The 25,808-nt window shown below is 38.5% G+C and overlaps 1 protein-coding gene across 2 annotated transcripts in view; it reads right to left on the bottom strand.

Moving 5' to 3' along the window:
- Positions 1-25,808, bottom strand: part of Smarcc1 (SWI/SNF related, matrix associated, actin dependent regulator of chromatin subfamily c member 1) — a 114,672-nt gene that overhangs the window by 44,988 nt on the left and 43,876 nt on the right. For both annotated transcript variants that reach the window (XM_038323332.1, XM_038323331.1), the window contains exons 14-21: positions 23,086-23,207; positions 21,597-21,668; positions 19,784-19,897; positions 17,842-17,995; positions 16,240-16,353; positions 8,867-8,926; positions 5,195-5,453; positions 3,764-3,925 (exon numbers count right to left, since the gene is read on the bottom strand). In XM_038323332.1, the coding sequence (XP_038179260.1) occupies positions 3,764-3,925; positions 5,195-5,453; positions 8,867-8,926; positions 16,240-16,353; positions 17,842-17,995; positions 19,784-19,897; positions 21,597-21,668; positions 23,086-23,207 (1,057 nt within the window). The remainder of the gene's footprint in view (positions 1-3,763; positions 3,926-5,194; positions 5,454-8,866; positions 8,927-16,239; positions 16,354-17,841; positions 17,996-19,783; positions 19,898-21,596; positions 21,669-23,085; positions 23,208-25,808) is intronic.

Below are 25,808 nucleotides of genomic sequence, written 5' to 3'. Positions count from 1 at the left end.
TGGTAGGCAGAGGCAGGCAGATCTCTGTGAGTTCGAGACCAGCCTGGTCTACAAGAGCTAGTTCCAGGACAGGCTCCAAAGCTACAGAGAAACCCTGTGTCAAAAAACAAAACAAACAAACAAAAAAAAAAAACAAAATCAAGGAAAGATTTGTTTGTGAATGTGTTATCCTTTCCTTGTGATATCTTTGTTTAGTTTTGACATTTTGGAAATTACAACCAAAGACGACTTAAAAATTATCCTCACAATTTAAATATTTGGAGAAACATTGTAAATTCTTCTTAATTTTGTGTGGCTTGGTTTTGTGTACAGTATGTGTGTTTTGAGGCAGAGTTTCTCTCTATCTAACAGCCCTGACTGTTCTAGAACTAGCTCTTGTAGACCAGTCTGGCCTCGAACTCAGAGAGCACCCTGCCTCTGCCTCCCAAGGGCTGGGATTAAAGGCTTGCACAAACACTGCCTGGGAATTTTTCTTAATTTTGTATAAGTCCCTTTTGGTTTATATCTACCTATAACTTATTCATTTCATATGTTATCTAATCAGTAATGAGAAATTAAAAGGAAAAGCTCATGACTGAAAAAGGAAACGAATCAAGCCCACCAGAAAACGAATGTGTACGTAACTAGAGTGTGTCAGGGTACAGCTCGGCTACCAAAGGAATGAAGGGGCTAGAGATACAGGTCAGATGTTGAAGTACTTGCCGCACATGCATAAGCTCTGGATTACTGTCCCAGCACTATGAAAGTAGGTGTGACTACCTAGGACAAAGAGTGAACAAGCTCCACCGGTAGCAGAAGACAGGAGCAAATCCAGCGAACACATCTCAGAGTCAGTGATCTTCACCAGAACAGGTACAGGGGATTAACCATTGAGCTAGTGAGCCAGAGCCAGAGACTGCTGAGGGTTCGGACGTGAACCTGGGTCCTTCAAGGGAGTAGACCTAAGGCCAGAACCCCGGTGGGTCTAGGTCTGAGTCTAGGATCTCCCAAGAACTAGGCCTGAGCCAGGACCTCTGCCATTCTGAGCGGGAGTGAACCTGGCATCTCTGAGGGAATAAGCAAGAACAAGAGATCTTGGCATGGCCAGGCGTGAATCTGGGTCCTCAGAGGGAGGAGACCTGAGCCAGGACACCTCTGTGTGGGACATCAAGGGGAACAGGCAGTAACCTAAACCTCTGCAGGTCTGAGCAAGAGTCTGGGACCTCTGAGGGAGTAAGCAGGACTGGATCTAAATAAAAAGTCCTCTCACCACATAATAAAACACTAAACATACAGAGTAAAGAAAGAATATTAACAGCTGCAAAGGAAAAAAGGCCAAGTAACATACAAAGGTAGACCTATCAGAATTACATCTGACTTTACTGGAGACAATGAAAACCAGAAGGGCGTGGTCAAGCGTTATGCAGACATAAAGAGACCACGGATGCCAGGCCAGACTACTATACCCTGCAAAACTGTCAATCACCATAGAAGGACAAAACAAGATATTCTATGACAAATGTAGATTTCACCAGAACCTAGCCACAAACCCATCCCTACAAAAAATACTAGAAGGAAAACTCCAACCCAAGGAAGTTGGCTACACCAACAAAAACACAGACAATTGATGGTCTCATAGCAGCAAATCCCAAAGAAGGGGAAAACACACAGATTAACATCACCAACAACGGAAATTAAATTAACAGGAAACAACAATCCTGGTCATTGATATTCCTTAATATAAATGGACTCAACTCACCTATACAAGGGCACAGGCTAACAGATTGGATATGAAAACAGAATCGATCCTTCTTGTGCATACAAGAAACACATCTCAACCTCAGAGACAGACATCGTCTTAGAGTAAAGGGTTGGGAAAAAATATATACCAATCAAATGGATCTAAGAAACAAGTGGGTGTAGCTATCCTAATATTTAACAAAATTAGACTTCATGCTAAAATCAATCAAAAGAGACAAAGAAGGTCATTTCATCACAGGAAAAATCCATCAAGGGGAAATTTCAGGATTCTTTTTTTGTTTGTTTGTTCTTTTATTATGTATACAGTATTCTCAGTATTTTGTCTGCATGTGTGCCTGCAGGCCAGAAGAGGGCACCAGATCTCATTACAGTTGGTTGTGAGCTACCATGTGGTTGCTGGGAATTGAACTCAGGACCTTTGGAAGAGCAAGCAATGCTAAGCCATCTCTCCAGCCCCCCATCAAGGGGAAATTTCAATACTGAACATCTATGCCCGAAATACAAGGTCACCATCATATGTCAAAGAAACACTTCTAAAGCTTAAATCATATATTAACGCCACACGCTAATAGTGGGAGACTTCAACACTCCCCTCTCACCACTGGACAGGTTAATCAGACAAAAAATGAAAAGAGAAATAAGAGCATTAACAGATGTTATGACTCCAATGGACTTAACAGACATCTATAGAATATTCCATGCAAACAGAAAAGAATATACCTTCTTTTCAGCACCTTATGAAACCTTCTCAAAAACTGACCACAAACTCAGTAACAAAATCTCAACAAATACAAAAAAAGTTGGAATAACACAATGTACTTTATCAGATCACCATAGTATAAAACTAGAAGTCAACAGCAATACTAATTCCAGAAAACCCACAAACACATGGAAATTAAACAATGCTCACCTGAATTATCAATGGGTCAAGGAAGAAATTAAGCGAGTTTTTCCAGCTTGATACAGACAGACAATGGAATCCTGATTATAACCTGCTAAGCTGTATTGAGAATATTGACAAAGTTCACATGCATAGGCAAATGAGAACAGTTAAGATGACTGTAGAGAGGGAGGACTGGCACTACTAACCTCAAAATTTAATTCAAAGTATTCTGGAAAAAAAAAAATAAATGATGGCCATGTGTGGTGGCGCACGCCTTTAGTCCCAGCACTCTGGAAGCAGAGGCAGGCAGATCTCTGACAGTTTGAGGCCAGCCCAGTCTACACAGTGTATTCCAAAAAACTAATCTTAAAAACCAAACACCCCCCACGCATACACACAAAGGGGGAGGGGTGGGCTCAGGTGGCAGTAAAAGATCCATCCTCATCAGGAGAATCATGAAGATATCCACTTCAAACCAATAGGATGGCAAATACAAAACAAACACCAAAGAAAAGAAAGTTGAGAAATGGGAACTTCTATACACCAGTAAGAACCTCAAATATACAGGCACAATGGAAATGTCTGACAGTTTTTTAGAGAGCTAAACACAGACTACCACAAACACAGAACCAAGAAATGCTGTGTTCACAAAATGGTTGTATAAAATGATTACCATTATTTGGAAGTAGTATAAAAGCAGTAAAAAAACAGAAGAAATGTACAGGGTAAATGTCTATGTGCTGATGAAAAATAAACTAACACTGAACATGTGCTCAGAGCACTATTCAGCAAAGCAAAGAATGATGCACGATCCTGGAAAACACTGTGCTAAACAAAAGAATCAGGACATAGGGAGTTCCAGGACAGCCAGGTGTTAAACAGGGAAACCCCGACTCAAAAAAGAGAAAGTCATAACTGTGATACTGTTCAATTTCCAGGCTTATATTCAGTTCTTACTTTCTCTATGCCATCATGTCCCACAAGTATGTGAGAGGGGAGAAAAAAAAATACATTAAACTTAAGAGCCAAGTTTATACTAATCATTTTGTTCACTTGAGTGTAAGCAAATCCTCTTATTTTGCATACTGACAGGGAATATAAACATCTAGTAACCAAGTCCTGGGCACAGCAGTGACTTACCAAGCTTCTCTGGCTCATCAGGACCTGTGCCTGCAATACAGCTGCTTTCCAAGCCATAGGTGGGGTCCACTTTCCCAGAGGCTCTTGCGGCCTCTTGTACCTTTTTGACATGCGCTTCAACTAATTCCAGGGGTACTTCTTCTCGGACCCGAGAAAACTCCTCTGATTGAAGATAAAAAGGAGAACAGCATTTTCATTTTGCATAGCTATGTGCTCCTACACATGATCCAGAGTATATGGCATAATAGCATTGGTTTTGTTACAATAAGCTCTCTTGGGCAGAAGGTAAAATGAATCAATCAAATATTTCATGTTTTATCCTAAACAACATAGTAACTTTTTAAATATATTATTAAAAGATTTTTGATGATCTATTGGTAACAATTAAAATTGCAGTCCTAATTTTACCTTTGTGTTGGCTAGACTGGTAGTTGTAAAATCACCAAGAACCAAACCACTATAAAGACAAAAATCCTATTAACATAAGACCATCTGGACAAAATTAATGTACTACAAAAATACAAAGTATTTCATTCCTTAGCTCTACCAATTGCCTAAAAACATTTCTTTTTCTTTATATATTCGAGGGGGGGATGTGTGTGTATACATAATGTAGGAGACAAGATCCACAGTAGTCTACGATGAACCAAAAAGTTGTGATTCTTTTGCCTCTGCCAACCAGAAACTGGCATCTCATAGGTGTCTGACATCGCATCTAGCTGCTTCCCCAATCCTAAAGAAATATTCTATTGGCCAGCAAGACAGCTCAGCAGGAAAATGCACTTGGGGCTAGACTGAGGGTTTTAAGTTAATTCACAAGGCACACATGGGGAGGAAAGAAGCAAACTTCCCACTGCTAGTCCTCCGACCTTCAGACATATATCACGGTAGGTGACTGCATAAACACACACAAAATAGGTCTTAAAAAAGGTGAAAGAAAACTTAAACAAATGCTCTTAACTTACAACCTATTTTAATACTTAAAAAAGGTTATAAGTTTTAATGAAGCCCATTATCTTTAGGGTCTTTTTGGTGATTTACATAAATGAATATAATAACAGATATATGTATATATTAAAACATTTGTGAGTGTGTATGTGTGGGATTCTGTTTGCGTGTAAAATAGCTTACTAGCTCACTCCAGTGGGCATATAAGGAGATCAGAGGTTTACATCAGGCCAGATTTTCTCTATCACTTTTCCCTCCATCTTACTCTATGAGATACTGTCCCACAATTTATCTATGCCCCAGGGCAGATGCTACAAGCACATACTGGAATGTCCAGCTTTTACATGGTCTTTGGAAAGCCAAATTCAGGTCCTCATGCTTACACAGCAGGCACTTTAAACAAGTTTGAACTCACGGCTAATAATATCAAATCTGAGGTCAGATGTTAGTGCTGGAGAAGTAGCTAACAGAGAAAGTACATACCCAAAGCTGCTTTTGCTGCAGCAGAGGCCACACGAGGGTCAACTACAGATGCTAAAAAAGCAACGGTACTCATCACTGGGTTCCCTGACTGGCTGAAAGGGACAGGCTGGTAAGCTAGCGGCCCAAGGGAAGCATCTGAATTTTCAAGGTATGGGTCCTCAATGGGAAGCCTCAAAAAGTGGAGGATGCATTCATCCTGAGTACGACTTCCAACATGTTCTGAGACTTTATTCCAATCATCCTTGTACATCTCCAGGGCCTAAATGAACACATAAACAAAAGACTGTTAATATCAAATAAAAAGGAAGTGATATGGGGCAGGGTCTCATTATGTGGTACAGACTGGTTTCAAACTTCTAATCCTACTGGCTCAACCTCCAAAGTGCTATGATAAGATGCAGGCAAAACCACTTAACTTGTTACGGTTCTGTAGACAGTATTTCTAAAAAAACTGGGTAGCAATTTAGTTGTGATGGCACATGCCTTGGACCCTCAGTACTCCGTAAACTGAGGCAGAAGTCTTGAAGATTATCAGACTGGGAAAGAGTCTATCTCAAAATAATAACATAAATAATTATTTGTATACATTAAAATAAAATGGTAATTTAACAGTTTCCTCGTAGTAAATGGTAAACCAGGCAACAAAAATAAATATATGCACATTTTAACATTATCCTTTAAAAGAATCAGTAATGTTTATATAAAAAAATTCCAAAGAAACTATGGAGTAGTAATAGAGGATTAACACTATATATCAAATGACAGGTTAAAAGAACAACAGAAGACAAAAGCAATACTTGTATTTCTCTAGTAGTAATGAACAAATTTAAATTGGAAAAAACAGTTGGAACAGAATGAAAATGAAATAAAAGCCAATCAATTATGTAAGATGAACATGATATAAAGAAAATCAAAGTAAGAGAAGTCAATGACTTAACCAAATGAAGAGACACCGTTAATTCGTCAGCTACCTTTCTATGATCAAGCTAAATCATAAGTTATCAAAGACCACCAGCAGGGTAAGCAGAGTGCCTGTGACAGAAGTAACTGTTCAGCAGCCCATATGAGGCAAGGAGGAACTGATTCCACATTTGTCCTGGTTTCCACACAGACTCAGACAACACGTATATACACGCACATAGAAACACAAAATAATAAAATTAAGATCTACAAGATGATATAATTTAATAGAAGATGCGACTGACAGTAAGATTCTGAAAGTATAATAGTCTAAGTCATAAAATTTATAACTTTTGGTAAAAATTCTGACAAACCTTCATTAATAACAGGTTAAATACAAAATACAGCAAGAAAATAAGAAATATAAATACAAGGACTGAAGCAACCTAGAAGACACTTTTGGGGGCTTGCTGAACATACTTGTCTAGGGCCATGACTTCCTATCCTGTTCATTTTATGGTGGGGGTATCTGGGATAAAAGCAGGAGCTTTTGTGTGTCCTAGGTAGAGCTTCTTACCTTTTCACAACACTAGAAAACACTTAAAACAAATTAAATTATCTCTCTTGCCTTTAATGACATCACATTTTATCTTTTACCATAAGCCCAAACATGATCAAAAGAACCCCATTCCCTCCTCCTCCAGCTGACAGGTTAGTCAAATCCAAAGACACTATTCTACGCTCCCAGGAGGTCGTGGCATACATGTTTATATCCAGCACCTGGGAGTCAGAAGCAGGTAGGTCTCTGTGAGTTCAAGGCCTGCCTGGTCTACAGAGTGAGTTACAGAACAGGCTCCAAAGCAACACAGAGAAACGCTATCTTAAAAAACCAAAATAAATAAAAATGAAAAAAATAATAAGAAATGAAAGAGGGTGGGCGTGGTGAAGCATGGCCTTTATGTCAGCACTGAGGAGGCAGAGGCCAACAGAGCAGGCAAACGTCTGACTTGAAGGCCAGCTTGGTCCACACAGTGAGTTCCACAACTAGGGGCTACATAAAGAACTTGGTCTCAAAACAAATACCCACACAGTAAGTGGGCAGTGTCAAAAAATAGTCAGAAATATTTTTAGAAACGTATCCCAAAGAAGCAACTAGATTTACCCATTACGGACAAATCTAAATCTCATTTGGATATAACTCAATCCATAATTTCGCTGGTTTACTATTCTGAAGCTTATCTTGAGGCTGTGTGTATAGAAACAGGTGTGTGAGCCGCCAGAGGTCAATGTCAGGTTATTGTCCACTATTGATCTCTACCTGACTTTTAGACACAGGGGCACTCTCTAAGCTAGAGCTCACTAAACTGTCTAGAATGTCAGTCATTTTGCTCAGCTGGTTAAAACTTCTGCAGCCAAGCATGACCGCCTGAGTTCAGTCCTTGGCTCCTATACTGGGGAAGGAACTGCCGCCTCCACGTGGTGTCACGCGCCCTCCACAGCACAAGTGAAACAACAAAGCTCTTAGCCCCTCCTTTCCTCCCAGGGCCAAGGTTATGGAAAGCACTGCTGTCAGCCAACTACTCAAGACTGTCTTGGCCTAAATCACAGAAATAAATTTTCTAACAGATCTGAAGGCTAGAAAAACAAGACTCACACTGTGTACACCAAAGGCCAAGGTACACATACGGAAGGACAGATATGTGCTTTGGTTCCTGAAAAAAAGGGATCCTATGCGGCCTAAGCAGTGTAGCCCCCACCCCACCCCCTTTTCTTTTTTTTTTTCTGGTTTTTCGAGACAGGGACAGGATTTCTTTGTAGCTTTGGACACTGTCCTAGAACTAGCTCTCAAACTCACAGAGATCTGCCTGCCACTGCCTCTCAAGTACTGGGATTAAAGGTGTGTGCCACCATACCTGGCATTTTCTGTGTGTGTATATGCATGTGTGTTGTTTTTCTTATGAAGGTTTTTAAGACAGAGTTGCCATATCTAATCATGGAAGGAAAGGACCTACAATGCTTAGGCACCAGCCTTCAAATGCTAGGATTAGAGGCTCTACACCGGAAAACCAACTTTTAAGCTAATGATTTCGCTAAACAAACTGCATTTACGGACAGTGTTAATGTTAAACAATGCTGCTGAGACTTACTTATTCTTAGGGAAAAGAAAAAAGAAAAAAAAAACCAACATAAACACAACCTAAATCTCACCTGCTGCAAAGAAAATGTACTATTGTTTAAGGGTACACCGGTTTGCTTCAGTATGTTCAGAGTAAACAGTAGCTCAGAACTTCTGACGTCACTCTGTAATATCCACTAATCTCATATTTTCAGTTGTGAATCTAGTCTTTAAATGGTTGAGCCATCTCTCCAGTCCTATCCACTAAACTTAACAAACAAAAACCAAAGAACACCAGTGTGCAGAAGTAACTGCTGCTATCTCCATTTCTAGTACAATTAAATTTCTCCTCATGGCACAAACATTCCAAAACAGCACTGCAAAAAACTGTATTCCTTGGGAGTATTGAGTACACACTCCTGTCCAATCACCATGCATGACAGGCATGGCTGGTCAAGAGGTCTGATTTTAAAACGTGGTACTGAAAAGGCACATGCTTAACACTGACATCCAAAGGACAGACTAGAATAACTAAAAATAGTAACAAAAACACTAAAAAAGTTATCTTTTCAAATTTTAGTGAGAGAAAATGAAGAAAACAGAGGAAGCAGAAACTCGCAGGCATCAGTTGCAGGGCTATGTCACTGCTGGCTTACCTCCAGGAGAAGGAGAGTCTCCTGCTCGGTCCACTCCCTTCCGGCACTAGCACCTTTGCTCTAAAGACACAAAGTCAGAGATTATTTACTCATCACAAATGCACAGTGAAGGGTGCAAGCAGACGTCTTCAGGGCTTTATTCAATCCACCAAGTTGAGTCCCCAATAACTAAACAATCAAAACCTTCAACATAAAGTCCGACATGCTTTAACAGATTCTTGTTTTCATTAGTCACAGGAACTACTTCCATGCTATTTCAACTTTGGAAGATATACAATATGAAAATTTATAAATAAATCATCTAAAATTATACAAAAATAATATAAGAGCCAGGCAGAAGGATGACAGGGTAAAGGCTGGATGGAAAGAGAACAGTGTCTTCCAAAACTTGTCCTCTGACTTCCACACAACCATGATTGTGCACACACGTACACACATAAATAAATGCAGTGGGGAAAAAAATTAAGGTAAATATTTAAACTTGAAAAAAGATCTTTCCCCTAGGATTTTAGGATGAAATGCACCACATATATACAACACTAGATTATTTTTTAATAATTTACTTTTACTTTAGCGGTATGAGTGTTTGGACCACATGTGTGCACCATGTGCAAGCAATGCACACAAAGGCCAGAGAGAGCAGCAGGTCCCTGCAACTGGACTTATATAAGGTAGTAAGTTCTGTGTGAGTGGTAGTACCCAACCAAGGTCCTTTGCAAGACCAGTAAGTGTTCTTAGCCACTGGGTCATCTTTGACCCCCAAAGTTTGGATTCTTAATTCCAACCCTAACAATTCCACATTATCCCCAATCTATATCTCTGAAAAGTCTCCAAGTGACTCCCTAAGCTCACATGACCACTTTCTCAACAATCCTTTCCAAGAGGAAGTTGGTTTTAGGATATAGGTACCCTATAGGTTATAAGCCATCTAAGCTATGACAAGATAATCCTTGATTTGCAGGAAATGTTCCAATCATAGATTTACTTGGGACAGGCTACTTTTAAATGTATGAACTCCAAAGACAAACGCTATAATACTACAAATTTTCCTACTTTTAATTTGTCTAATCTTTGAAAGCCTGTTATGTATAAATAGAAAAATTACCTTTCCATGGTTTCCTTGTGTTGCTAAAGCTTACCAATGTAAATGCTAGAATTTCATTCTGTATCTGAGTTACAAACACACAGTAAAGATTTAATTATGCCTGACTAGGCCTCTACAACGTTCAGTTTAAATCATGATATAGTATCGAACATTTGCAAAACAAAACAAAACTAAACACAAAAATCCGAAAATTCAGTTTTTAACCTAAGTATCTAGAATTCCTAAAAGTTAGTTTTTTTCTGGTTTTGTAGTACATAGAAATTAACCCAGACCGTAGGGCATGGTTGGCAAGTGTCGTCTCACTGAGGTAAATCTTTAACTATAAAAACATGTTTAATGAAAATATGCATTAGAACTCACAATATATTTCTAAAATGCACTTAGAAGTATTTTAAGACAAAGGAACTTCTTAATGAACCTGAATCAGAGGTATCAATCAGATTGAGAAACAAATCCATTAACATTTCATCTGACTTCAGAAGGAACCAAACACAGAAAAATCTAGGGACAATTATAAAACTTAGACATAGATAGCACCGAGGATCAGACCAACAACCATGTCTTCGACGTACAAGAATTCACTGCATCTGCACTGCTTACATCAAGACCTACTTCCTATCTTAAGGACAAGGGGCTTTCAGAAGACTCTTCAGGGGCTTACAAATGTAAACTGCAGGAGAATTCTATATTTTTTTAAAATATTTACCGAGGTGTACAAATCTATGGATTTCAGATAAAAAACTTCCTTCTCATGTAAAAAAAATTGTGAAAGGGCACAGAGACCCAGCTCAGTGCTTAGGGCACTCAGTGCTCTTGGAGTGAAAACAAGCTGAGTTTCCACACTCACTGAGGCAGTTACAAACAATTTTAAGTACACATCAAGGGATATAATGGCCACTTCTGACCTCTAAGAACACTAGGCTTCAAGTGTAGCCTATACACATAATACATACACAGACAAAACATTCCTACACATGGAAAAACAAACAAACAAAACACAAAAACCTTTACCTAAAAATGGCAAAGGGGGCTAAAGAGAAGTCTTAGAACGAGCACTGGCTGCTCTTCCAAAGACCCAAGTTCAGTTTCCAGCACTAGCATGGCGGCTCACAGCATCTCAAACTACAGTTTTTGGAATCCCACACCCTCTTCTGGATTCCACTGACAAAAGACAAACAAGTGGTACACAGATGATATGTTGTGTGTGTTTGTATGATATATATACACACGTATGTATGTATGCATGCATGTATACAGACACACATACAGACAACTTCACACAAAGTAAAATAAAAAATAAACTTTCTTACAAAAAAAAAAAAAATAGCTGGGCATGGTGAAACAGGCATTTAATACCAAGGCTCAGGATGCAGTGACAGGAAGATCTCTGTGAGTTCAAGGCCAGCACTGTCTACAGAGTTCCAAAACAGACAAGGCCATGTAGAGAGAACCTAGTTAAAAACAAAAACAAAAAATACGCCAGGCGGTAGTGCCACATATCTTTATACCGATCACTCAAGAAGCACAGGATCTATGTGAGTTTGAGGCAAGCCAGGTCTACAAAGTGAGTTCCAGGACAGCCAGAGCTACACAGAGAAACCCTGTCTTGAAAAACTAAAATTAAAAAAAAAAATAACTACAAAGGATTCCTCCTTTAAGTCTTAATTAATTGGTCTGATAGCAAAGTACAAAAGCATTCAATACATTTCAATGCTTTTAACATTAGGTTTCATTGGCTGTACATCTTGTTTGTTTACTTTTTTAGTTGTTTTACATTTCTGAGTCTCTTTGTTTTGCCTTCAAACACACACACACATGCACACACAAAATGTGTGTACAAATAGAAAAACAATTACCAGTCCATAGTTTCCTTGTGTTGATAAAACTGATAGAAATTCATCCTGTATCAGAGTTACACGCACATAGTAAAGGCTTAATTATACTTTAATGCTATTACAGCAAACATTTGTGTATATATCTATACGTATATGTGTTTACCATATGGAAACCTGGTGAACAAAGAGGCCAGAACATCACCCCCTAGAACTACAGTCATAGATGGCTAACTATAAAATAAGTGCTGGGAACTAAACTAAGAATATTTACAAGTGGAGTAAGTTCTCTTAACCACTGGGCCAACTGCAGTATTTTTGGGTTTTTTTTTTTTTTTTGAGACTGAATCTTTATTAGTCTCAAACTCAAGGTAATCAGCGTGCTGACAAGTTTGGGGGATGGATTTTATCCTAATCATGTAATCTATAAGTGGAATGTTCCTTTTACTTTTTACACTATTATACTGCTTGAACAAACAAAAAAATTTCATTTTGTCAGTTCTATGTAAGATTTTACAATTGTTTCTTATTTTTGGTTTCATGACCAACAACACTAGTTGAATGTATTTTAATAATTGGATATCTATGCTTGCCTTTAGGAGCATTCTACATTTCTTTGGTCTTTGCTAGAACTTACGCAGTGGAATCTTGACCTAGAGTGCTGTTGAGGAATCCCTTAAACTACCTGCTACTAGAAGCAAGTCCATCCTAGTCTTGACTATTTCTCATTCTTTCAATGTTTGTTTACATATTTCTATGCTTTTAAATAGCCTATATACACATATATGGATTTGGAATCTGAAAGTATCATGCCTTCTCAATTACAGCTTTTTTTTTCGTTTTGGTTTTTTTGAGAAAGGGTTTCTCTGTAGCTTTGGGGCCTGTCCTAGCACTCACTTTGTAGACCAGGCTGGCCTCAAACTCACAAGAGAGCCGCCTGCCTCTGCCTCCCGAATGCTGGGATTAAAGGCGTGTGGCAGCACTGCCCAGCTTCAATTACAGCTTCTTATCACCAGATGTATTTAAGTAACTTCATCTGCTATCTACTTATGCCAGTATCAATACACTACTCCAGCTCTACAGTGTATGCAAGTATATCTTCTTCCATGTTTTTTACTTTTACTTGTGTCTATGTTCTAAACTCAAGTTTCTGAAAGAGAAAATATTGCTGTCCCTTTTTTTAACCCAATGTGAGCATTTTTCCTTTTCCAGTGATTAAAATTTTAAAAAAATGTTTAAAAAAAACCTGTAGAGATAAATCAACAGGTATGATCACTGGCTGTTTTTCCAAAGCACTCAGGTTCCAAAATCAGTACCCATATGGTGTAAACCTCCAGTTCCAGAGCATCTGATGCCATCTTCTGGATTCAGAGGGTACTGCATGCAAATGGTGCACAGACAAACATGCAAGATTATATATATAATTAAAATTTTAAATTATATTAAATTAAAATTAATAAAATTATATATAATTAAAATTTGAAAATACAAATAAAAATACTGTGGCTGGAACTGAGTAGAGGGGCCCTTGCCTAGCATTTGAGAGGCCATAAGTTCAATTTCCAGCATGTACGATAAAGGGTGAGAGCACGCATGCATGTTATTATCTCTAGGGTCAATTGAGAATCAACGAACCATCCTTGCTGATTTCCAGTCTTCTTGAAATATTCCCTGTACTGTATCCTTCTGTTTGAGCAAGATTTTTTCTTCTGTTTTAAAAAACTCTTGCTTTAGAGCTCTGACAGATTTCAAACATACTACATTATACCCAGCCTTTTATCAAATTCACCTTTATATATATGTGTGTGTGTGTGTGCGCGCGCGTGTGTGTATATGCATATGAGATAATATATGAGGATATATATATATTTATATATAGTATATATAAAACCTACTAGTCAGTTATTGAGTTTCAATTAATATTTTTGCATTTCATATAAACTGTAGGAACTTCCACAGAGTATACTTCCAGGTCTACTGAAGTCTTTGTGCTGTTTATGGAAGTGGTCACTCAAATCCACACATAATAGATCTAAACACTGTTATTACTTTTATAGTAAATGGTCTTCAATGTTAACAGTTCAATGGCATGTGTTACCACACGGAGCAAAAAAAAAATTCTATACTGGTTCATGTATTGGCTTTTCAAGTATAATTTATTCAATTACATATGCTATAAAAGTTTTGGTAAATTATAATTGCAGGGGCTGGAGAGATAGCTCAGGGGTTAAAAGCACCAGCTACTCTTCTAAAGAACTGGATTATTACCCCAGCACTCCAGTTTGACCTGATCTGACATGACACACAAACATACAAACAAAGCACACCAACATACAGGCAAACACTTACAAACACGTAAAATAAACATGGCTGCAGAGATAGAACAATAGTCAGAGCACTTGTAACTTGTCCAGGACTCAGCTTCTATTCCCAGCACCCACATGGTACAGCTCACAACCATCTTCTAACTTCACTTCCAGAGCATGCAACATCCTCTTCTAGCCTTTGTAGGCTAGAAATGAAAGTGTGCAGAATAAAGACAAATATGCAACTGAAACACTCCAAATATGAATCTCAAACCCAAGAAATGACCAAAAGAGCTAGGGAAACAAAGTAAGAAAGAAGAACTAAAGAAGAAGGTAAAAACTCACCACTGCTCTAGGTAATTAAGAAAAGCAGGTAGCCACTACTGACTCGTGTTAAGCCTACCTGTTCTCACTGCTTTTCATCCCAAGGAATTTCCTATACTTTTTTACACGATGCTATAATGGTAAGTTCTACACTTTAAAACATCTACATTTTGTTTTACCCCTCTGATTACTTAATACAGATTTCCAAGGTGAGTTTATTTGTCCTTTGATTTCTATGATTGATGTTAAAGCATCAGCCATCAGCTGACTTGTTCTAGGTTATTTTTCTTTTTTTTTTTGAGACAGTTTCTCTATGGTACAGCTCTGGCTGTCCTGGAACTCACTCTGTAACCAGGTTGGGATTAAAGACATGTGCACCAGACCAGCAGCCGTCAATTTTATTATACATTTAAATTCAATTTCATTTCTTACCCATATATTTATCCTCATTTTGCTTTTATCATAGTTTAAAAAGGGTATTGTTGGGGCTGGAGAGATGGCTCAGTGGTTAAGAGCATTGCCTGCTCTTCCAAAGGTCCTGAGTTCAATTCCCAGCAACCACATGGTGGCTCACAACCATCTGTAATGAGGTCTGGTGCCCTCTTCTGACCTGCAGGCATCCACACAGACGGAATATTGTATACATAATAAATAAATAAATATTTTTTTTAAAAAAAGGGTATTGTTTTAGACTCAGGCACATGTGTGTATTTGTTTCTGAGGTTGTACACATGGAGGTCAGGGACAACCTCGAGTGTGGCCTCAGCGTCTGCCTTGTTCTGGGCAATGTCCATTTCACTGCACCCCCTGTGCTCCTGCTCCAGATCCTGGACCACAGCTTCAAAAGGTTCTTCTGTCTCCTCCCTTCTTGCTGCAAGACGGCGCTACCAAATGCAACTGTCATGTGTGTGCTGGAGATCTGAGTTTAGGCTGTCAGGCTTGATTGCAACTCCTGGAATCACTAAGCCATCTTGCCAGCCTCTGAATGTGTACATCTTTTCATTATTTCCAGCAGAGTTAACCATTACACAGTTAATCCATCAATCCTACTGTTGGAGTTTAAATGTACTTGGCCCCCATACTCTCACAAGAAGTGGTACTACTAAGAGATGAGGCTTTGTCTCAGTGGGAATGGCCTTGTTGGAGAAAGTGTGTCACTATAGGTCTGGCTTCGAGGTTAGCTATGATCAGGATAGTGTCTCAGCTGACTTCCTGCAACCTGTGAGAATAGCTCTCTCAGCTCCAGCACATCTGCCTGTTCCCTGCCATGACGATAATGAACTGCACCTATGAAACTGTAACTGAGCCATGCCGACTGAATGTTTCCTAAGTGTTCTCATGGTCATGGTCTCTTCACAGCAAAGAAAACCCTAAGACACCTAGTCCTCCCTTTATTGCTCTTCTACTGATAAATTAATTCTTCTGACTGCTGACAACATGTCTCCTGCACTTTGTTCATATACTGTTTCATCCTTTCTCCACCGCTATCCAGTTGTTGTTTTTCTTATTGGCTCAGTGTGTAAACAGGGTTTTAAGCTCACTAACCTGTTTTGTAATCAGAATAGTCTGCTGAATCAAATCAGAGGCTCACAATGCTAACGCCTGGTAATTAATGTATATTCTAATTTACTTTTCAAATTGTATTATCCTGATAAAATACTATCCATACTATTTTTAAATCTCTGTTACTCATATACGTGACTATTGCAATGCATTTGATGTCAGTAGAAACCCTGCTGGCTCCTATCAGACTTACAAAAAGGCAGGTGCAAGTGGTGGTCCATGTGGGTTGATAAAAGTCTTTACCTTTGCCAGTGTTTTCTTGGAGTAAATGTCAGTTCGAAGACCAAAGTTCTGCAAATCAATTGGTTTTTCCTTGTTCTTCTCAGGAAAGTTTAACATCTGCTGAGCAGCAGGGACCTATGAGGAAGACAAATGACAAATGACTGTATTAATATGTTCAAATTTAAGGGGATAAAGGTTTTTGGGGTGTTTTTGGTTCATTTTATGACTGGAGATACAGACAGTTGTGAGATACCACATGGGTGGTGAAAACTGAACGCGGGTCCTCAGGAAGAGCAGTCAGTGCTCTTAAACACTGAGCAATCTCTCCAGTCAACATTGGCTCCTAAATATCTTAGCTGAGTGCAGTGATACACTCCTTTAACCCCATCATTCGTGAGGCAAAGGCAAGTGGATCTCTGTGAGGTCAGGGCTACCCTGGTCTATAAAGTGAGTTCCAGGACTGTTAGAGCTACAAAGTGAGACCCTGTCTCAAAAAATAAGACACACACACACACACACACACACACACACACACAAACAAAAAAAACCTGCTTTGGGTCAAGCCACAAAAACAAAGAACAACAACACAAAACACCTCCACAGTAAACTGGTAATAAACTCACCATTAAAAAGGCAAGTATTGCCAGGTGGTGGTGGCACGCGCCTTTAATCCCAGCAGAAGGCAGAGGCAGTCAGATCTCTGTGACTTCAAGGTCACAACTGGTCTACAGAGTTCCAAGACTCCATAGCTACTGAGAAACCCTGTCTCAAAAACAAAAAATGGGGCTGGAGAGACGGCTCAGTGGTTAAGAGCACTGCCTGCTCTTCCAAAGGTCCTGAGTTCAATTCCCAGAAACCACATGGTGGCTTACAACCATCCGTAATGAGATCTGGTGCCCTCTTCTGGCCTGTAGGCAGAGTACTGAGAATACTATAGACATAATAAAAATGAATAAATCTTAAAAAAAAACAAAAAAAAAACAGCCAGGCGGTGGTGGCACATGCCTTTAATCCCAGCACTCAGAAGGCAGAGGCAGGAGAATCTTTGTGAGTTCGAGGCCAGCCTGGTCTACAAGAGCTAGTTCCAGGACAGGCTCCAAAGCTAGAGAAACCCTGTCTTGAAAAAAACCAAAACCAAAACAAAGGAAAAAAGTATTTTTGTTGCTCCCTTAACTCAGAGAAAAGAGGAAATATTCCTGATAAAATGGAATACTCACTTTCACAACAAAAAGGAAATACAGTATGAAATCCTATTACTTCTGAAACCTTTAGTAAAGTTATTAATAAAGGTTCTAAAATGTACGCTCCCAAGACACATATGACAAGTTTATTATCTGCGTATTTACTAGTGACATTAATGGCAAAGGGGTAAAGAGCTAAAGAATAACAAAAACTTTGGTAATGTCATAGTATAAAGTCTTAGAATTTGTGGCACAATATTACCTTGAACACTACATATTCACACCGTTATGAACTTTTACATTTGGAGAAATGAAAACCAAGATATACAATTCCAAAACTAAGAAACAACACTAAGGGAATTAATTAACCCCATTACCAGAATAACTTCCAATCAGATCAAGAATGAAAGGTATACCTCAAGAGTTGAAAAACCTAACTTACCTGAGGTGACCGAAGATGCAGAGGAACAAGCCCTGAAGGTGTGTCAGCCAACACATTGAAATGAGGAGTAGGAGGAGGGCCCATTGCCATGGGTCGACTTTCAGGATCAACTTGGTAGTTAACAAGACCCCACTGCTCTAAGAAGGCATGAACCCTGAAAGATGAAAGTTCTGTACATTAAAATCTAATGAAGCAATCTTATCTGTGAACCCATAATCATGCACTTGATAAAAACTAGAATAAAGAACACATGTTCTGCATCCAAGCATCTTGATTCTGTTTAAGGGAGAGTAACTGTGGGTGTTTGTTTTATATTTGAGCTGGTACTACAATGTAGCCCTGGCACCTCTCACTATAAAGACCAGGCTGGCCCTGAATACACAAACTTCTGTATGGCTGTTTTCCAATTGCTGAGACTCAAGGCATTCACTGCCAGCAATCTCAAATAATAGTTATATTCACAAATTAAAAACACTAACATGCTTATTTAGGCCAAAATGAAAAAAGTCATTCTCGGCACTGGAGAGATGGCTCAGTGGTTAAGAGCACTGACTGTTCTTTCAGAGGACCCGGGTTCAATTCCCAGCACCCACATGGTAGCTAATAACTGTCTGTAACTCCAAGATCTGACATCCTCACACAGACATAAATTTAAAAAAAAAAAAAAAAAAAAAAAAAAAAGGTCGTTCTCTGACCAAATTAAGAAGACAATCCCAATTTCCTGGGACGGTATATACACTCCCCACTCAAATCCTTTGTCATTGTATGATCTGACTATAAGTCAAAAGCTATGAACTATGCAACAGTGTTGTGGGACAGAATATTTGTTTAGCTATGTAAAATGTGTTCATGTTTTACATAGTCTAAGATACCTGATTGATTTTTTTTTTTTTTTTTTTTTTTTTTTTTTTTTTTTTGTTTTTAGAGACAGGGTTTCCCTGTAGTTTCTAGAGCCTGTCCTGGAACTAGCTCTTGTAGACCAGGGTGGCCTCGAACTCAGAGATCCGCCTGCCTCTGCCTCCCGAGTGCTGGTACCTGATTGATTTAAAAAGCTGAATGGTCAACAGCTAGGCAGACAGAAAACGGGAGCCTGACAGCCAACTGAGAGCCAAACGGACAGAAAGGAAACGGGAAAGTGGGATGGACACTACAGAGATGAGATAAATAACCCTCACGGCAACACAGACTCAAGAAACTGGGTTGATTTAAGTTTAAAAGAAAAAAAAAAAATCTAGGGGGCTGGAGAGATAGCTCAGCGGTTAAGAGCATTGCCTGAACTTCCAAAGGTCCTGAGTTCAATTCCTGGCAACCACATGGTGGCTCACAACCATCTGTAATGAGGTCTGGTGCCCTATTCTAGCCTGCAGGCATACACGCAGACAGAATATTGTATACATAATAAATAAGTTTAAAAAAAATCTAGCTAGAAACAAGACTGGGGGACTGCTCTTCTAGAGGACCCAGGTTCAACTCGCACCACCCACATGACAGCTCACAACTATGTGACTCTAGTTCCAGGGGATTATTTGAGACCCTGCATCTCAATGCACATAAAAAATAAAAATAAAGCTTAAAAAAAAAGGAACAAGCTTAAGCTATGGCCAAGCATTCATAATTAATAAGTCTCCAGGTCATGATTTGGGGGCTGCCAGTCCAGGAACAAATTACTCAAATAACTATTAAAAAGGCAGAATACTTTTGAGTGCAATGAAGAAGGTATCCAGGCAATCTGCTCAGATGAGAACCTGTACCGGACTACTCCTAACTGCCTGGAGCTCCTGCTCCACGAGAGTTGAGCCCTCCCACCAGACTTCAAGCTCAAACGGGAACACATGAGACACGTGAAGGAAAGTAACAAGAATCTGGAATACAGAATCAGGTAGATCTAAAGAGCTATTAAGCTCGAAAGTCTTGGAGAACAGGACCTAAGCCAAACACGTACCTCATCACAGCACACACATCTCCAGTCAGGTTTCTCCGACAAGCAGTACTGGTTAAATATTCTTGGGGGTTTAGACGGTATGTGTCAATCATAAAATTTCGATATGCCAAATATCTAAAAAAAAAAAAAAAGTACAAAATTTATAAGATAGACTTGTGTCTTTCAAATAAAGGATTCCCAAAGCCAAAACTCAAAATCTTTGACAACCACAGGCAAAAAGAAAGAAAGAAAGAAAAATGACGGCAATGTTAAACACGGATACTGTATTAAAAATATTAATAGTTCTAATAAATTCAGAAGCAGTAAGATGTATAGTATATTGTAACAAGACATAAAGTCACCTAGTCTTGGTTGCTAAGCAGTGTTCTCCACACTGTCTGTGAAGTTGTTCACCTGATACCCAGATTCTTCTATTACTTCACACCTAAGGAAACTGAAGCACAGAGCATTTGAAAAGCAGCCTGGGACTGAGGCTGGAAAGTGAGAAGACCAGAACTCAAGGCGTCTCGGGCCTGTGGTCTCCACAGTGAGTCACCCTTACTTCCCACCTGAGACACGGCTCTGGACAGACCCACGCGCTTTCTCAGGGCAGTCCCTTCAGGAAGTCATAGCCAGACAACCAACCAAAGAGATCAAATTCAAAGGCAAGATAGAAGCAAACAAAATCAAGAAAAAATTTCTGAAACTAAATGTCACAGAAGATTCCAAAGTATACTACTGCATTATTTCTGTCACAAATGCTTTTTAAAAATTCAAAATGTTAAGGATTATGACATCTACCAACAAGGTTTGTTTGTCCCCCAAGACACAGTTTCTTTGTGCATCCCTCGCTGTCTAGCCTGGTCTACATAGTGAGACCGATCTCAAACAAATACAAACAAAGAGCCAACAAACAAAAAAACAAATTTCCAGAAATACATGACAAGGTGTCAAAAGAAAGACAAAAAATGCTTCCTGACAAGGAACCTCCTTCCAGTTTCCTTTTTAAATTTTCAAATTGCTTTATTTTTTAAATGTATTTATTCATTATATATACAATACTCTGCCTGCATGTACACCTGCATGACAGAAGAGGGCACCACATCTCATTACAGACGGTTGTGAGCCACCATGTGGTTGCTGGGAATTGAACTCAGGACCTCTGGAAGAGTAGTCAGTGCTTTTAACCTCTGAGCCATCTCTCCAGGCCCTTAGTTTCTTTCAATTCTATTGCAAAAGCAATGCTTTAAGAAATTTAGCCCAATTCAAATGCTGCTAGATGGAACTATATAACATGCTTGTAATTAGTAATAATTTACCGTGGGGATAAAGATTCTATTCCCCATCAGACCATTATATGTAAATGCATGTAACACCCATAGAAACAATTAAAGGCTACTATGACAAGCCTCAAACACCATTTACTAGATTTAATAGTTAAATGTTAGAACTGACATACATATAATATGAAGTTTGGAAAGAAGAAAAACTATAAGTTCCTTTGAAGTAATAATGGTGCAGAAATAAGATGAATAATTTCTGAGTGGTATACACACTATTTGCAAATTACAAAAACAAAAACCAAAAGAAAACAAAACAGTAACAACTGAGTGAGAATTGTGACTTTAAAATCAGGAAGGATGGGGAGAAGGCTCAGTTAAAGAATGCCTTCTTTAACTCCAGCTTCAGGAGACCCAGTGCCCTCTCATGACCATCAGTCACTGCACTTAGACGATACACATAAATACACATGTAGGCAAAACACTCATCTACATAAAACTAAAGTCACAAATCCATGCTACAAACATAAAAGTGCTATAAACACTAGGCTCACATTTCTGGAGTCTTGGATTTGTTTTTCCCATTAAAAAACTCAGGAAGAGCACGCCGTTCAATCACATGAATACTGAAAGAAAAGAGATTGAGATTTTTTTTAATAATTAAATATTAAAATTTGAGCTATGCATTACTCAATTTTCAAAGGGAAACTAATAAATCCCAAAACTGAGTACTTCATGCTAAAATTAGTTTGACTGGACAATTTCCTTTACATGTAAGAAGAAACAACACAGTTAAAAGGTTGTGAATTTCCAACCCATATAACACATTGTAGTTTGCTTTCAATAACTAGAAAACTTCTACTGGAATATTGGCTCAAGTCTGTACCACCAACAATTGAGAAACAGTCAAGACTGACAAAAATCTGATGATAGCCTCAGGTATAACTCAAGGCCCAGTCTCAAAAAGAAACAAAAATTATGAGGAAAAAAAATTTTCTTACTTCTCTTTTCTATAACATTATGGCAATAAAATGACACAAAATAGGATTTCTTTGGAAAGTGGTTAACAAAACTCAGGGTAATAAGTATGGCCAAGAGTTGGAATTTATAATAAGTTACTCAGATTCCTCAACACCAGTTTGTCTTCTTCTAGCCCTCAAAACTGTGATGAACTATAATATGTCAAGGATTGTCAGCTCTTATTAAGTAACTATATATAAAGATATCTGATAATTTAAAGCATTTTTTAGGTCAGAAACACTGTAGAGTCAAAGAAAAAAATATTAGGCCTAGCAAACTCTATGTGAATTGACTATGTAGCCAGATTTTGGTTACTGATGTGTGTGTGTGTACTTGTGTGTGTGTGTGTGTGGTGTGTGTGATGACATATGGGTTCCAAAGAAAGCTTTCCAGAGAAGCAACATGCTAAGTATTAATTACATAACAAATCAGTGATCTATGAAACTTTGTATTTAAAACAACTTTTACTTCTAAATTGTTTTTAAACAATTTTAAAACAGATAAGGCAAAAGAGGGACTAAGAACCAACGTAGAGATTGCAAAAGTGAGGCCAGCCTGGGTTACAAAACAAGACCCTATAGCACAGTGATTCTCAAACCTTCCTAATGCCGTAACACTTTAATACAGTGCCTCCTGTGTGGTGACCCCAACCATAAACTTATTTTGCTACAACTTTATAACTGTTATTTTGCTACTGTTATGAACTGTAATGCAAGTATCTGCTATTAAGGATATCTTGATATGCAACCCCAAATGGTTCACAACCCACAGCTTAAAAACTACTGCAGTGATGAGGAAACAAAAAACAACAACAAAAAAACTAAGAATATGTAAAAAATATTTTTTATATATATTTATATATATATTTATTTATATATATATTATTAAATATATATATATTTATTTTTTTAATATATAGCCGCCCATCTTCTTTATTCAGGGTGACTCAGAAGGGAACAAAACAGTACAAACCAGTATGAATATTAAGTGTTCCCACCCCTCAGGTGGAAAAAGCCCACTCACCAGTTATAATCAAACCAGGACGCATAGCTGGGAATAATGATGTGATTGGTCTGTTCTGTCACATTATCTTCACCTGGGTCAACAGACCGACTAGGATCACCTTTGCTAGGATCCTCATCTTCCTATAAAAAATGAAAGACAAGCTAGCTCAGAGAAAAAAACTACAGACAAATCACACAAATACTAGGTCAAACAAAAATGAAGATAGTGGAGCCAACTGGAAGGAGAAGGAAAACAGTTCTCAAGCACAGATCTCTCTTACTTAAGGGAATAAAAGTAGTGCACCGACAAGAGACTTTATTTTTTTCTTTTATCAAAATGAAAGAACACTCAAATAGTTTAATAACAAGATTAATTTAAAAAAAAACCAGTTTGGGGCTGGAGAGATGGCTCAGAGGTTAAGAGCGTTGCCTGCTCTTCCAAAGGTCCTGAGTTCAATTCCCAGCAACCACATGGTGGCTCACAACCATCTGTAATGGGGTCTGGTGCCCTCTTCTGGCCAGCAGGCATACACACAGACAGAATATTGTATACATAATAAATAAATATTTTATAAAAAAAAAAAACCAGTTTCATAATCAAGAATTAACAGGTACCAAATCTTTTTTCTCACAATAGTTTTTCAGTTTTTGAAACTGTTATTTTAAGTGTATTCGGGCATGTACATCTAGAGACGCCAGAAGAGGGCATCAGTTCCTCTAACTCTACAGACAGTTATGAGATGGGAATCAAACGGAGTACTCTTCAAAGAGCAGGAAATGTGGTGTCTCTAAAGTCCTTCACAATGGTTTTTAAGAACGCAAATCAATACTTAATTTTTACATTACTCATAAAAAGGGTAAAGATTCTAACAAAGCATAGTAAGATTGCTTCTATTCCAAATACTAAAACAGAAGTGCCTGTTAATAGCCCTCAACACCAAAACAAGTTGATTCCTCATAGCGATTCAAGAGTTTTATTTCTGTAGAAAAACAGGCAGAAGTAGTAAGTTATGAGCATAACACACATCCAAGAAGTGCAACTAAAAGGCATATATTGTAGAGTAGTCCCAGGCCCCCATGTAGGAGACGCAACTCCCCCAATTTTTCTCTCACAACTGAATACACAGACAATACACACATAGCCTATATTACATATTGAGACCCTGTTCCCATCCTACTGGATCAGATGAGTTTATACCTTCCTTCATTGATTATCTCAGATTACACTTTACAAATGGCAGTCACATCTTGTAGGTGTCTAAATTGTTGGTCTTTATGTTCTTTTCTGGAGTGGATGTTGTATGAAGGTCGGAGGTTAACTGTGGAGTCAGTTTTTCTACTTCTTTCTTTACATGTGTTCAGGAAATTACACGGCAACTGCTTTTATCAGCTAAGCAATGTCAGCATGCCTGACAATTTCCAAAAAAGATAGACCAAACATTCAGAAAATATCTAAAAGTCTCCAATTGACTATTCATGATTAGCATAAGTGTACATATGATGGAAGCCAGGTATGGTGGCACACACCTTTAATCACAGAACTTAGGAGGCAGAGACAAAGGACATTTCAGTTTGAGGAGGATCTATTCTTTTTTTAATATTTATTTATTTGTTTATTTATTTATTTATTATGTATACAATATCCTGTCTGTGTGTATGCCTGCACGCCAGAAGAGGGCACCAGACCCCATTACAGATGGTTGTGTGGTTGCTGGGAATTGAACTTAGGACCTTTGGAAGAGCAGGCAATGCTCTTAACCTCTGAGCCATCTCTCCAGCCCCAGGATCTATTCTTTATAGTAAATTCTGGGGAAATTATCAACCTCTCATCATATTTGTATGTCTAAACCTTGTGTAAGAGTGTCCTCCCTCGATCACTGTCTAGCTGTTTGTAAGACAGGGTCTTTAATAAGCCTGGGAGTGTCCTGATGTGATTGTGATGGCAGAGCTCTGTGCATTCAAATGTCTCTACACCTCAAATCTCCCAGCACTGGGCAGATTCCACTGTTGCTTCCTCATTAGGCTCTGGTCTGGGAGCTGGAGATCTAAAATCAGGACCTTATGCCTTAGGAGCAGATACTTTACAATCTGAGCCTAAGATCCTAAATTTTATACTTTTTAAAGCTATGAACCTCTTTCCTATTAAGAAATACTTTGATTCCAGGACAGCCAAGTCAGGACTGACTGTTATACAGAGAAAACCTGTCTTGAGCACTGCCTTTATAATCCCAGTGCACAGGGTTCACAGCCAACCTAGAGCTCAGAGGGTCAGACCAGCCTGATCTATAAAGCAAGATCCAGGATGACTAGGAAAGCTACGCAGAGGAAGCCTGTCTTCATTTAAAAAAAAAAAAAAAGGAAAAAGGAAAAAGAAAAATTTTAAATCTATATTCTTTTGTAGACTGTACAATTTCTTATACTTTATTTGACCAAGATTTGCCATGCCATACTAAACAGGAATATCTGCTGCTAATACATAACTACATTCCTTAAGATAAATTTTATGGCTGGGGCTGGAGAGATGGCTCAGAGGTTAAGAGCACTGACTGCTCTTCCAGAGGTCCTGAGTTCAATTCCCAGCAACCACATGGTGGCTCACAACCATCTATAATGAGATATGATGCCCTCTTCTGGCATGCAAGCATACAGGGAAGGAATGTTCTATACATAATAAATAAATAAATCTTTAAAAAAAAAAAAAGAAAAAAGAAAAAAAATCTTGAAAAAAAAAAAATTTTATGG

This window comes from Arvicola amphibius, chromosome 3 (genome assembly GCF_903992535.2).
Source record: "Arvicola amphibius chromosome 3, mArvAmp1.2, whole genome shotgun sequence".
Classification (NCBI taxonomy): Eukaryota; Metazoa; Chordata; class Mammalia; order Rodentia; family Cricetidae; genus Arvicola; species Arvicola amphibius.
The sequence above is the reverse complement of the archived record's forward strand: the minus strand, read 5'-3'. Positions and strand labels throughout refer to the sequence as shown.